Genomic DNA, 15,090 nt, shown 5'->3' on the forward strand with positions numbered 1-15,090 from the left:
CCAAAATTGGAAAAGCACACAGACTCACACATGTGTGAGTCTGTGTGCTTTTCCAATTTTTTTCCATTTTCATTTTTTGTTTTGTATTTTAAATAGATGTGTTTTCCCAATGATTGCATGAGATTTCCTTTTTGAACAATGTGTCTTATGTAAAAAACAGTGTGTAGTGTTTTGCAAGAAGTGTGTTGGAGAATTTCAAACACAGTGCAAAGCATATATTGTGTTTGCAGGGTTGGTGCTTTTGTTTAGGGTATGGTCACCAAAGTTAGAGGTTGTGATGCTTTGGGCATAGCAACCACTTTTAGTGTTTAAGCATTAGGCAAAAACTGTAATTTTCACTTTATTTTAGTGTCTGGTTACAAACCACTTTGATCAGCTTACCTTGCATTCCCTTCACTTCTTCACTTCTCTCTCCACCTCAGGTCTTTTTATGGCATGCATACCGGCTGGCCTGCCCTGTCTTTTTCTTTCACTTTCATGTATCTACTCGGTGAACTTTCTTCATCAGCAATTTTAAAATGATTTATTAATTCACCAAAAACAGTGAAAACTGTCTGTTTTTACAGTATGAGGTGTTGCTTGTTGCTAATGATGCAGCCTATAACAACAACCCAAAGTAATGTAGTAACAAACCAGGTGTTCTCTCTCTCTCTCTCTCTCTCTCTCTCTCTCTCTCTTTCTTTCAATTCAATTCAATTCAAATTCGCTTTATTGGCATGAAAGTTTTAACAACAATGTTGCCAAAGCATCAATCAATGAACAGAACAAAACAAATACAACTCATAGAATCAAATATATACAAAGAAAAGAAAGAAAAGAAAGAAAAGAAAAAGTATATATACATTTATATAGTATACCCTGTGTGTGTGTGTTTGTGTGTGTCTCTAGTTTCATGGCAGAGTGTTACATATTGTGCAGCTAACTTGATAAATTGTGGATCTTCTCCCAGACAGACTTTTAACAGTTCATCACATGTTTTTCCCTGATATGATGGATCTGCTGCAGTGATCTGCTGTAGGAAAACCTCTCTCTCAGTTTGGTACAGGGGGCAGGAGAGGAGAAAATGGGCCTCAGTTTCCACCTCTCCTGAAGAGCAGTGTTTACAGACTCTTAGTTCTCTGGGCTTCCACTCTTTCTTATGCCGACCTGTTTCAACCTGTAGCTGATGGTCGGTGAGTCTGTACATTGTTAGTGTTCGTCTTTGTTTGGGGTTATGTATGCTGATCAGATATTGTGCTGGAGAATACTCTCTATCCAGTGAGCGATAGCGTTCCAATTTATTGATGGATTTGATCTCATTCTTCCAAATGTCAATGTAAGTCTTTTTATTCTCTTTGTCTATAGACAGCAGGTGAGTTTTGGAGAGAGTTTGGAGGTCTTGGATTTTGAGGTGGCAGGTTTCTCTGGTGTTTCTCAGAGGGTCTGTCTCTGGACAGAGGCTGTTACTGAGAAAGGCTCTGTGGTGATAGGAATCAGGATCAGCTTGTGCTAAGTGAACCTGGAACTTAATTGACCTTTTTATCATATGTAGAGAGAGGGGGAAGTGTCCCAGCTCTGCTCTACATGCATTGTTTGGACAGTTTCTGTGGCCTTGAGGATTTCCTTGCAGAACTGAAGGTTGAGTTTCTCTGTGGGTGTTGTGTCCCATGAGGTGTGCCTCTGGGTCATTAGAGGGCCCCACACTTCACTACCATACATGAGGATGGGTTTTATTACACTGTTAAATAGTTTCAGCCAAATTGTAACTGGAGGATTGAATTTATATAGTGAGCTTTTGATGCTATAGTAGGCCCTGCGTGCCTTTTCTGTGAGGGAATGTATTGCCTTGTCCAGGCTGCCTGATGAACTGATGATGATGCCCAGATAATTATATTCCATTGTATGCTGAAGTGTGGTCCCTCCTACCCTGAAAACATGTTTGGACTCCTGTAACCTGGCCTTTTTTTGGAATACCATGACTTTGGTATCCGCCCAGTTTTGACAGAACGTCTCCAGCAGAGAGAGGTTCTGCTGTAGGCCCTGTTCTGTTGGGGACAGTAGAACCAGGTCATCTGCATACATGAGGAATTTAATTTCTTTGCCTTGTAGATCTAATCCTGGGCTTGAGGACTGTTCAAGAAGGGTGGCCAATTTATTGATATAGATGTTGAACAGAGTGGGAGACAGGTTGCAGCCCTGATGCACTCCTTTTCCTTGTTTGAAGAACTCTGTTCTTTTGTTTCCAATTTTAACACCGCACTGGTTGTCAGAATATTTGGATTTGATTAGATCATAAATTTTACCCCCAATTCCATATTGGAGAAGTTGTAAAAATAACCCGTTGTGCCAAATTGTGTCAAAAGCCTTTTTTAGATCTACAAAACATGCAAATATCTTTCCTTTGTGTTTTCTGTGAACATGCTGTTGGATGAGTGTGTGGAGAGTGTATATGTGGTCAGATGTTTGATGTTTGGGTAAAAAACCAATTTGGCTTCTAGACAGAATATTATGTTCAGTGAGATAAGTGATTAATCTAGAGTTAAGGATGCTACAGAAGAGTTTACTCAGGTTGCTGTTAACACAGATGCCCCTGTAATTGCTGGGGTTATACCTGTCTCCATTTTTAAATACAGGAGAAATGAGACCTTTATTCCAAACACTGGGGTAATATCCAGTGGCCAACACCAGGTTGAAGTGTTTTTGCACGGCAAGTTGGAGTTTTAAGTTACTGTGTTTCAGCATCTCTGAGTTAATGCTGTCTATACCGCAAGCTTTTCCATTTTTAAGGGTTTTGATTTTGTGCTGTATTTCTTTAATGGTGATGGGGTAGTCAAGGGCACATTGGTTGTCCTTCACTGTCCTTTCTAGTTCTTTCAGTTTGTCTATTGTTAAAATTTGGTTATGATTCAGACCGTGACACTCTGGATTTTTATAGAGGTCTTCAAAGTAATCTTTCCAGATTTTGCCATTTTGAATTGGGTTGGTGTCTGTACATGGGTTTCTGTTGATGTTTTTCCATAATTTCCAAAAGGTGTTTTCATTTATGACTTTTTCAATTTTGTTGAGTTCTCCCTCCATATAATGCATTTTTTTCACACGAAGGAGTTTTTTGTTTTGTTTTTCTCTCTCTCTCTCTCTCTCTCTCTCTCTCTCTCTCTTTCAGGTATGGGAATGGAGGGGTAGAGTAAGGGCAGATTTTCCACTAGTTTATCAACCAGACAATCACAAATAGCTTTGTTCCCTCAGAAAAACCCTAAAAATGAGAAATGCTAAACTAGCTTGCCAAATAGACTTTAGCAACCTGCCGAGCATGAGAGAGAAAGAGAGGAAGAGAAGGAAAGAGAGACAGTGCATAGTTCTGAAAGTAGGTTGCGACCAATGTTGAAATCAAGTGAATACCAATAAGTTAATAAATGTGAAACCCTGTACTATCTACCAGTATAGGATCCTCGGTGAAAAGTGGTTCTTAGATTAGACTGCTAAATACTGGTAGTATTTAGTAGTAAATGGCCAATTCTAAGGAGATCTTTATGTAATGTCTTGTTCCTTGGTTGCTAATGGTGGTATAGCAATACAGTGAAAGGGGAGGGTAACATTAAACATAGCAGCCAATCGAAATAACAAGTGATAACCTGTGACCTGTGCAGTGTTGCATTTGAAACTAAACTAAATCTAGGTTTGTTTCCTTCATCTTCCCCTTAGCTTGTGATAGTAACCACTGGGGTTCCCACTGCAGCAACAGGTGTCAGTGCAAGAACAGAGCACTGTGTAACCCAATCACTGGTGCCTGCATGTGCACTTCTGGATACAGAGGCTGGCGCTGTGAGGCCCAGTGTGAAGTGGGCACCTATGGTAACGGATGCCAGCAGAAATGCCAGTGCCAGAATGGAGCCACCTGTCATTATGTAACCGGAGAATGCAAGTGTTCACCAGGATACACTGGAGCTTTGTAAGTTGAAGGAGAGTATGTCCAAGAATCTGCATCCCATTTTTGATCCAAATATTCTGAACCATATCACTATTTAATTATTTTGAAGTGACAAAACTTTTTAGTGGGACGTGAGCATACTCTCAGTAACATATGTACAGACTAATGTTAGGCCCTAGCATTATGATTATTCCTGGATTGAGGGACACATTGCTTTTCCTCTTCCCATCCACATAGGTAACTGTTAGGATATTCTGATATATAGGATTTCTGTATTTCAGGATGTGAATGATTAAGCCCTAATTGAAATGAAATTACTATGAAACAATATTGTTATTTGGAAACAAAAATAAAATTGATATAATATAATTGATACTCATGTTTAAGGAATACACTTTTTTTGTTTTATGATTGTTATATAAAGTGAACTTTCATATGTGACCTTAAAAAGTGGAAAAATATTAAAAAAATACTTTTTTTCTAGCTGTGAAGACCTATGTCCTCCAGGTAAACATGGGCAGCAGTGTGAGGAGAGATGTCCGTGTCAGAATGGAGGAGTGTGTCACCATGTGTCTGGAAAGTGCTCCTGTCCTGCAGGATGGATGGTACACACACACACACACACACACACACACACACACACACACACACACACCGCTTGTTTGAACTCTTCAGAAGAATTGTTTATTGTCATTCATACTCCCAATGATCATTTAAGAGAAATTCCCCTTAAATTAATTAACGGGTAATATATACTACGGGGGAAGTCAGAGGTACCAAGGGCCTCAGAATTTTGCAGTAGACTGGACATGGATGAAGCATCTTTGGGGATGCAAGCTTTGAGGATTGAGTTGTGTGCCTGTTTTCCAGGTTGTGTACACCATTTAAATATTGGTGTACACAACCTGGAAAACAGGCACACAACTCAATCCTCAAAGTAGTGACAGAATCTTCACACACGCCATATACATAACTAGACTTTACACAGTATGAGCTGAAGAAGAGGGAAAAAAAGTCCAGATAAGTGACCAGTGGGGTGAGCAGCTACTGTACATTTTTGAAGGAGTTGAAAGGCTCATGAGATTCAACAATTTCTGAAAAGACTGTTAGACAAACAAGAGAAAAGCATATCAAAGTCTTCTAAACTCAGTATCTTGAGGTCATAGTTTGACAGGACCTCTGTGAATTATTGCCAAGAACCAGAATTTCGTTTTGAAGTTAAAGACTACAATACAGAACAAAGGGAGTTGTGTCCATGATTATCTACACCCCTTACAGTTTGGCTTCCGTCCAAATTATTCCAAAGAGACTGCTTATTGCTTTTTTATAGAACAACTTGAGTCATCATTGGATAAAGGTGAAGTAGTAGGTGCAGTCTTTTTTGACATTTTTCTGACATTAGCAAGCTAACAGGTTGGCTTCACTGGATGCGTGAGCAGTGTGTGTACATGGTATGTCTTGCTTTTTGGTCCATATTAACAGGTTAGAGCAGCCACACTGGTTTCGTGACTCATGCTTCTCACTCGCATGTTAAGTGAGGCTAAAATCAAGCTGTAGACAGTCATATCAACATCATACCAGCGTTTCACTACAGTTGTAATGTCTGTATCTGTAGAATATGTCACAGACAAGAAGAGAATATACACAAGTGATGGGCAATTTTCTTCCTGTACACTCCCTCCCTCCTTCTCTTTCCCCCCTTGCTTTCTCGCTCTTTCAACGGGGATAAAGAAAAATCGCGTCATCACATTTATTGATAATTATCAAAGGCAAACTCCATGTTAACAGATAGGGCAGGCAGGAGCTGCGCCGAAGCAGCAATGCTGCCTACGGTATGTGGACACACACATGCCCGTTAGCAACACCAGTGAGCAACACCAGCTCAACAACTTAGCGGCCACACACTACACAAGCATCCAGTGTGGCCAGCCTGTTAAGAAAACATAAAGGCTTGTATTGAAAAGTTTGAGGTATAAAAGCTTACATCATCAACACTTAAGATACTGTATGTATGTTCCCTTTGTCATTGCTGTGTTCAGGGTACAGTGTGTGGCCAGCCATGTCCAGAGGGGAGATTTGGCCAAAATTGTTCCCAGGAATGTCAGTGTCACAACAACGGCCTTTGTGTGTCCACCACTGGACAGTGTCTCTGCAGCCCTGGATACACAGGAGAACGGCAAGAACAACTTTAAAATGTTCCCTGCAATATACAGCAGTTTGTAGTATTTAAGCTTGCTTTTAAGGCACTGAATTCCATAGATGCTCACTGTGGATTTCTCAGAAAAGCAGCAGTCATTAGAATTATAATGTGCTACTATCACATAACAGTATGTGAACATTCCTAAATTTGTATAACAAGTTAAAGAAATAACAATATCGCACTGTCTTCACATTTTTTATTTAGATATATTGTAGAATATAGAATAAACAAGCTCCAGTGTAATTCAATGTTTCATGATCTACAAATTTAAACAAGATTTACAAATGCACATGACAATTGTTATCATTTATGGTGCCCACAAATGCACTTTCTTGCCCAAGAACAAATACCAACTAATTTGAACAAATGATAAAAACTGTACTATACAATTGTTGTCATGTCAAGCATGTAGAGGCTGTGTTCTTGACCCGATTATGTATTATTTTATGTAAAAATATAACAAAAACCATGCCAGCTACAGCAGACTTTTTCTACAGTCAGACCAAAAAGTGAATATTTCCCAAACAAGTAAGCCATCCTCTAGGCGTGAGTATAAGCTGATCATTCAGTTTAATCAAAACATGCATGATGTGGCATATGGGCATTAAGCTCAGTATTTCAGGTTTTGTCACAGGGCTCCAAGATGCTACTTTTTTGGTTGTACATGCGCCCAAAGATCTGTAAAGTGCAACTAAACATTTTCATTGATTACATCGGTGCACGTAAAAGTTTTTTACAGAGAAAGGGAAAATCGTGATGCAAAATTATCATTCCCACTAAACATGAATCATATTGCAATCTCAATATCTGTCAAAAATAATTGCAATATAATTTTGCACCATATTGTACAGCCATAGTTAAAAGCTAGTGCTGGTACACCTAAACGAATAAGAATAGTGCAACCAATGTAAAAGGTCTGCAGGCTTGTGTTTACTAACATATGTCTGCTAGTTTAGCTACTCCAACCAAATGATGATACTATGGTGTAACAGTGTTACTACTAAAGCTAGCGCCAATAGCTTGAAAGACAAACAGTGACACAACAGCACTAAAGTTATATTGCTTATACATCAGTTGCTACTGCAAACCTTAATTACCTAGAGAAAGCTTTAACCTCAGCTGAATCTTACAAAAGTGTTGTTATTTAGTGCCCAAAATCAGGGCCGTGCAGAGACCTTCAGAGGGACAGGTGCTCAAAGTTAAAAGAGGCACATGGACCTGGAGAGGAAATGATGAATTGATCAGTCGATCAAAAGAAAATTAATTGACAACTAGTTTGATAACAGATTTTTTGCTTAAGTCATTTTTCAAACAAAAATGTAAAACATTTGTTGGCTCCAGCTTCATTTCTTTTTGTTTAAATCCCCTTTCTTTATGAGGCATCTCTGCACTGCTGAATGAAATTTCATGATTTATAGATGAGGCCTCTTAAAACTTCCCTTACCTCCGTGACGGGTCCGTGCTCGGACCTGGAAGAGTCCATGACTGGAATGAGATCCCCAGCAATGATGTAGTTAATGCAGGGCCGAATCGTAATGCCCGTAAGTGCCATGCGTGGAAACCAGTCGCAATCGTTTATCTATCCACCAGGCGTAGCAGTGATGATGGAAGCTGAAGCATTACTTCAGCGTGAAATCAGCTGTTCTTACTGTGTCATAGGCTACAGTATTTGACTTGTGTGAGAGAGTGCGATTCCCACACAGAGCATATTTAATGATAATTAGGCTACCATATCATGAGGTCATCAATATTATGCTCCAACTTTTTGTTTTTCACCAGTACTGCATGAAAGTGAAAGTAATATGGCTGGGGAATTAATGATTTAACAGGAAGGAAAAAACTGTGTGTGCAGCACTCTCACTCTCTTCAGTCGAACTGGGACAAACTATTATAGTGTAAGAGCTGTTTTTTTGTTTGTTTGTTATTGTAGTTATATAAATGTAATTTTTCATGCTGTTAGATTACTGTTAGACCACACTGTCAGGTGCGTGCGGAAATCCAAGAGCAAACTTTTTTTTTGGCACAGTGAAAATGTGGCAGCATGAGAAATTACATTTATATTACTACAGTAACAAACAAGAAAAGAAACCTTTTTCGGCTCTCATACTATGATAGTTTGTCCTATTGTTGTTAAATAATTAATTCCCCAGCCATATTACTTTCACCTCCATGCAGTACTGTTGAAAAACAAAAGGCTGAAGCATAATATTGATGACCTCATGATTTGGTAGATAATCTTTAAATATGCTTGGTCCGTGATCATATTTGTATTTGAAGTATCTGGTTTAAATATTTCACTGGGTGTGGGTGGTTACAAGACTCATATCGCTCAGGTGACACATTTTCAGCAGAAGATTGTCATTGCGCTGTATAATATTTCTGATATTTTTATCAGAAATTCCTCACGCAGTGGCGGCAAAGTGATGACATGCAGCAAGAGACCACAGGTCGGGCTGAAACACTGGGCCTCTGCAGGATATCTGTATATGGGTTGCACGCTTTTCCAACTGAGCTACTGGGGTGCGTTGGAGAGAGACATTTTAATCAAAATAGAAAGATCTTCACTGACTGATTTCATGTGCTTAAACACACTAAATAAACACTCAGTCTTCATTTTCATTGAATAAACAAAAGTATAGTATATTCTTGAATTATTATTAATATAATTACTATTGCATTTTACATTCTTCTTCGCCTTCCAACTTGTGCATTTCCGGCAGCCACCCACTTAATGTAAAAACACAAAAAGGCCCTCACTAGTTCCAGGTTTGGCCGTTCTGGGCTACTGTAGAAACATGGCGGTGCAACATGGTGACCTCCGTAGAGGGAGACCTGCTCCCTACATAGATATAAACGGCTCATTCTAAGGTAATGAAAACACAACGACTTAGTTTCAGGTGATTATACACTAATCAAAACAAACTTATGAATATTATATTACATTTCTGCCAAGTCTGTCCTGCTAGATACCACTACATCTTACTCACTGTACCTTTAATGGTTCAGTATCAGCAAGATAAATTAAATCTGTTAGATAGTCTTAAAAAACACTTTGTATGATTTAGGCCTGGACTACACGAATACGATATATTCCTAAACGCACATTTTTCTGCCCAATTGGGCCTCTCAACCACACGAACACGGCGATTTCACCCACATAAACGGAGATATTTTTAAACGGATAAAAAAGTGGACAAATAAAAAAATATCCGATTGAGTGGATCCGTGTAGCGATGTTAAACGGAGCTGGTGTTGACGCGATGACGTCAAGCGCCTAGCGACAAGCCGTTCGCACATGCGCATTGAAGCAAAACGGTTGTCAACAACAATGGCCGACATGTACCGGGCTATCTATGTGTGCTTTGCACTTTTAGGTCTCATCTCAGCTCTACACATGAACGTAATGTTGTTGCAACAACTCCACTTCATCATCGGTCCACACAAAAGATTCTATTCTCGTTTTCTTCGCCATAACTTCTTACCCTAACTGCCGCCGTTTGACTGCTTCTTCTGGACCGTTTGACTGCGCATGCTCATAACGTTCTTCTTCTGTGGTATTTTACATTTTGCTAATCGCCACCTATTGGCCGGGCATGGCATTGCAGGCTTCAGAGGCAATCATTTTCAGTTTTGCCTCTTCGTATGGACAGAGATATTTCTGTGGTGTGGACAGAGTTTTTTTTAAAAACGAGGACGAAAATATCTGCTTAAAAAAATATCCATATACGTGTAGTCCAGGCCTTAGTTTAGGTGAAATTTTCCACTAGGTTAATACATTTGCATTAGCGCATGACCTTATATTAAAATCAGCTAAGCAATGTAATTTTAGTGCTGCTGAGTCATTGTTTGTACACTTAACAAAAATATATCCATCCTCCTGACAGGTGTGGCATATCAAGATGTGATTAGACAGCATGATTAGTGCACAGGTGTGCCTTGGACAAGTCATAGTAAAGGGCCACTTTAAAATGTGCTGTTTTATCACACAACACAAAGTCACAGATGTCAAGTTTTGTGTGCAATTGGCATGCTGACTGCAGGAATGTCCAAGAATTTATGTCAATTTCAGTTCCATGAGCCATCACTAATGTTGTTTATGAGAATCTGACAGTGCATCCAACATTACTCATAACTGCAGACCATGTTCAATCCTGCTAGCCCAGGTCCTCCACATCCGGCTTTTTCACCTTCATGATTGTCTGAGGTCAGCCGCCTGGACAGCTGATGCAATAGTTGGCTTGCATGACCAAAGAATTTCCGCACAGACTGTCAGAAACTGTCTCAGGGAAGTTCATCTTAATGCTTGTTATCCTCACCAGGGTCTTGACTTGACTGCCATTTGTCATCATAACTGACTTCAGTTGGCAAACTCTAACCGATAGTATCTGGCACTTCGGAAAAGTGTTCTCTTACGGATGAATCACGTTTCATACAGTACTGTGCAAATGGCAGAAGGTGTGTATGGCGTGGTGTCTGCAAGTGGTTTGCTGATGTCAGTGTTGTGAATAGAGTGCCCCATGGTGGAGGTGGGGTTATATGGATAGGCATAAGCTACAGACAGTGAAGAACTTGTATTGTGACTAGTTCAAAGCACACCTGTGCAATAATCATGTTGTTAAATCAGCATCTTGAAATTCCACAGCTATCAATGAAATGCTCAGTAGCACAGATCTTAACAAATGTGCTAAAAATCTAGGGGAAATACTTCTTTTGTGTACATTTTTTCTTTTAAAGTAAATGGAGCAGCTGAGTTAGTGGACTTAGGTCATGTTAAATGAAGGTGCAAGATAAGATAAGTTAAGATAAGACTCATCCCTCACTGGGGAAATTCAGTTGTTACAGCAGCATTTGGGCATTGAAACAGGACAAAAGCAAGATAAAATAGAAATACACAATAAAATAATTGAAATACATGTAGGAGATACACTAATAATAAACACTCGTTAATGGGGCACCACCTCCGTTATTTTGTCTATTTGAATAATCCGGAGGTAATTAATCAAATTCGACTGGACAAGTTTAACTTGTATCAATTCTAATCAATTTCAGATCAATTTATTCATCTCATATATGAAGCAGTGAGATTCTACACATATCCATCGGTTCTCCACATTAAAAACAAACCTGCACAGACAACGACATGCGGTTAAATATGTTTATTGACTAAATAATTCAGGTTAAATAAATGAAATGGCAATTTAAATGAATAACACAGGTAACAGGAAATGTGAAATAACTAAGTAATGGGTTATTAGTGGAATATAGGCTGATGGTGAGATCATGGGTTAGGTTGAAGCATTTAAATATTACGGTAGTAATTTTTAATACTAACGAGACCCTAACCGAATTTCTCTTAAGCTAAAAGATCAGAACCAGAGCAATATACACCATCTCATGTATCATGTGTGAATCCAGCTGTTGTGAGTGATGGAGAGCCTACTTTCTCAGCCGAGTTGCGGGGCCGCGGCAGCGGATTCCCTCGGGTGATTTGCGACTCTAGCTGGCGGTCCGATGGCCGGGGGTCAGCTCGTCCGGTATCAGTCGGTTGGGCACCTCGGTCCTTTGTCTTAGGAAGAGGGCAGCTGGTCCCGTACCGATCCGGTGCAGATCTTGGCTCAATGCCCAGCGGGATGGTACCGCTAGCGAGCGCTGGGGGCTTGTCAAAGAGTCTGTCTTTCGTTGGAAACCGCTTGCACGGTCTCGGACACAGCAAGTTGCTGTAGTCGTGATGATGATTGTGATAAAGATGTTCTTCTTCGTTTCTTCGAGTGGTTTTCAGGCTCTGACTTTGTAAACTAGATTTAACTTCTTGAATAAAATAACTGAGGATGATACGTTGATCAGGCGGATCTTCCGTTGTTAGTTAATGCAAGGTAATCTAAATTAAGTTTACTTCTTCAAAAGCGAGTTACGATACTTAACGGTATAAAACAAATTAAAACAGAACTTTGTTCTGGTACAAACTTAATAAAAGAAGCTAATCAATACTGCGAAAAATATAAAATGAGAAAAATCAACGCGTGAGCACTTCTGATGAGATCGCTGTCTTGGAGCGTGTTTCAAAGTAAAGTAAAGAGCTTCAAAATAAGTTTCAAAAGAAAACTAAAAACAACTAAAAACTTTAAAACAACTGAAAAAAACAAAACTTTAAAAACAACTTAAAACAAAACTAAACAAAACTAAACAAAACTGAACCGAGAGACGTGATCTCTCCGTTTTATTACTTGCAAATCGAGGCGTGTCTAGGCGGGGCTTACCGGCTTTTATCTCCAAGATTTAGTGGAGGTGTTAAGATTCACAGAAACTCACTGAACTAAACCGTGCTTCACCTTCTCAGTTTCTCACCATGGCTCAATAGATGTACTTTGTCTATCATGACAAGGATTATGACGTGATTAAACATTAATTATACATATTCAGCTTAATACTTGTTAAAACAAAGACATATCAGAGTCATTTACTGGTTATAACCATGAACATATTAAACAGAATATTTCTCGTCCAACTGCACCAGGACTCACCACTGGAGGGCACTGTGGTTCCACCAAACACAAGACACATTTAAACATTAAACTTGATTTCAGTCAATCTTAATCGTAGAGAAACGGGGAAAAGATCAGTTTTATGAGCTTCTCTTACTGTTTCTTAATGTGTTAGAATTAAGATTGTGAGATACTGACTTAATGGTTAATTAGAAATGGTCTGAAATCTGGAAGAATACAGAGACCATTTGGTTTGGAATGCGACCACAGATAAGAATACCAGGCATAGGTCGTAAATTCAAAGACGGGAGTATCACATAGAACAACTCAGCAGAAGGTGTCCGATGTCCACTCTGTGGGTGTTTGTGGATCAGAAGTCATAGAGACAGAGAGAGAAATAGGTAGAAAGTGATCAGGCGTGTTACTTAATCTGCAAATGTAAAGACATTGTATTAACACATTCTGAAGACATTCGTTCGTCCCTCCTGGTGAACTGTCACAGGACTCAACATGACCTGTGGGAAGAGTTTTATCTGTTCAAAAGGGGAGAGAGAGTTCAGAAATGGGAGAGTAAGTTCATCTAAAGGCTTTGGGTTGTAAATTAATTACGACTGTCCTCATTTGAAGTCTTTATGGTCCAGAGAGGCACTGTCCTCTCTGCCAGGAGATAAGATGTGCCTGAAAGGCGCCTCCTTCATGTAAATCTTCTTTATCCAGATGAAAAGGGTTAACAAGAAACAACAGGCCTCAATATAATGCAGAGGCGATGGACAGAGGTTCCTACATACAAAATGAAATACCCACTGCTAATAAAAAATAAAGACTATGTATGCTCTAGTCACCTTCTACATACAAATGACCAAGAAGGAAAATCTCACAGTGTAACTGCACCCATTAATGTAATATACACAGTGTGTAGAAATATACAAAAAAAAGTATATTAGAATGAATATATATTAAGCTTAGCATTCACATGCCAAATCATGCACATTTCATTTAAACTGATGTCTTGGCTCATACTAAATGCAGAGGATCCACAAGGATGTCGCAGAATGGTTTACTTAGTTGAACACAGACCACTTTTTGTCTGGTCGACGTACATATAATGCTTACAAGAGTCAGGAAAAGAATAAGATGCTGATGATGAGGCAAAGTTCCTGTAAAGTGCCTAGTATGGCGACAGCCAGATGACTGTCAGGAGACAACTGGCCTCTAACTTTAAGAGGAATAATGTGATTTCCATAAAATATTTCAAGACGACAGGCTTGTAAATTGGATACCCACTTATATGTATATACAGTGCTGTGAAAAAGTATTTGCCCCCTTACAGATTTCTTTTGTTTTTGATTTTTTGTCACACTTACATGTTTCAGATCATCAAACAAATTTTAATATAAAATTTAGACCATCACGCTACCACCACCATGTTTGACTTTCGGTATGATGATATTTTCCTGAAATGCTGCGTTAGTTTTACGCGAGATGTAACGGGACACACACCTTCCAAAAAGTTCCACTTTTGTCTCATCAGTCCACAGAATATTTTCCCAAGAGTCTTGGGGATCATCAACATGTTTTATGGCAAATGTGAGATGGGCCTTTGTGTTCTTTTTGGTCAGCAGTGGTTTTCGCCTTGGAACTCTCCCATGGATGCCATTTTTGCCCAGTCACTTTCTTATTGTTGAATCATGAACACTGACCTTAAAGGAATAGTTCACTCTAGAATGAAATTCAGTCATTATCGACTCACCCTCATGCTGATGAGAAGTCCGGTGTAGTTTCTTATTCCTCAAAGTGCAGCTGGAGACCCGCGGGGGTACCCCCCCTGTAGCAAAAATCCATATAACGGGCATAAATGGTGTCCAAGACGAAAAGGTCCATAAAACTACACAAAAACTTTGTAATATTCCTCCATACTGCTCCTCCGCTGCAATCCAAGTGTCCTGGAGTGCGACATCCAGAGTTTACTCGAAATGACGTCATTTAGTACATTTTTCTAGCCTAAACAGTCACTATACTATATTTGCCTGGAGGCACGCTCCCGCGTTCACGCGGGTCTCCCTCACAGCCATTTGCACTACGGAAGCCGCGCCAGACAAGATCAACGAGAACTTGCGATAGATACACACCGGTATTTACATCCAGCTGTGAGCGACAAGCGACACACAAACACAAGAGGGATCTGCCTGCACTAGTGATTTGAAACTTTGAAACTCACAGCAGAACTATTCCTTTAACTGAGGCAAGTGAGGCCTGCAGTGCTTTAGATGTTGTTCTGGGTTCTTTTGTGACCTCCTGGATGAGTTGTCGATGCGCTCTTGGAGTAATTTTGGTAGGCCGGCCACTCCTGGGTGGTTCACCACTGTTCCATGTTTTCTCCATTTGTGGATAATGGCTCTCACTGTGGTTCGCTGGAGTCCCAAAGCCTTAGAAATGGCTTTGTAACCCTTTCCAGACTGATAGATGTCAATGACTTTGTTTCTCATCTGTTCTTGAATTTC

The 15,090-nt window shown here is 39.6% G+C and overlaps 1 protein-coding gene across 1 annotated transcript in view; it reads left to right on the top strand.

Annotated features, from left to right (window-relative positions):
* Nucleotides 1–15,090, top strand: part of megf10 (multiple EGF-like-domains 10) — a 188,099-nt gene that overhangs the window by 80,301 nt on the left and 92,708 nt on the right. The window contains exons 5-7 of the mRNA XM_073477850.1: nucleotides 3,682–3,928; nucleotides 4,392–4,512; nucleotides 5,947–6,083. Coding sequence (XP_073333951.1) covers nucleotides 3,682–3,928; nucleotides 4,392–4,512; nucleotides 5,947–6,083 — 505 coding nt within the window. The remainder of the gene's footprint in view (nucleotides 1–3,681; nucleotides 3,929–4,391; nucleotides 4,513–5,946; nucleotides 6,084–15,090) is intronic.

Source organism: Pagrus major, chromosome 1 (assembly GCF_040436345.1).
Source record: "Pagrus major chromosome 1, Pma_NU_1.0".
Classification (NCBI taxonomy): domain Eukaryota; kingdom Metazoa; phylum Chordata; class Actinopteri; order Spariformes; family Sparidae; genus Pagrus; species Pagrus major.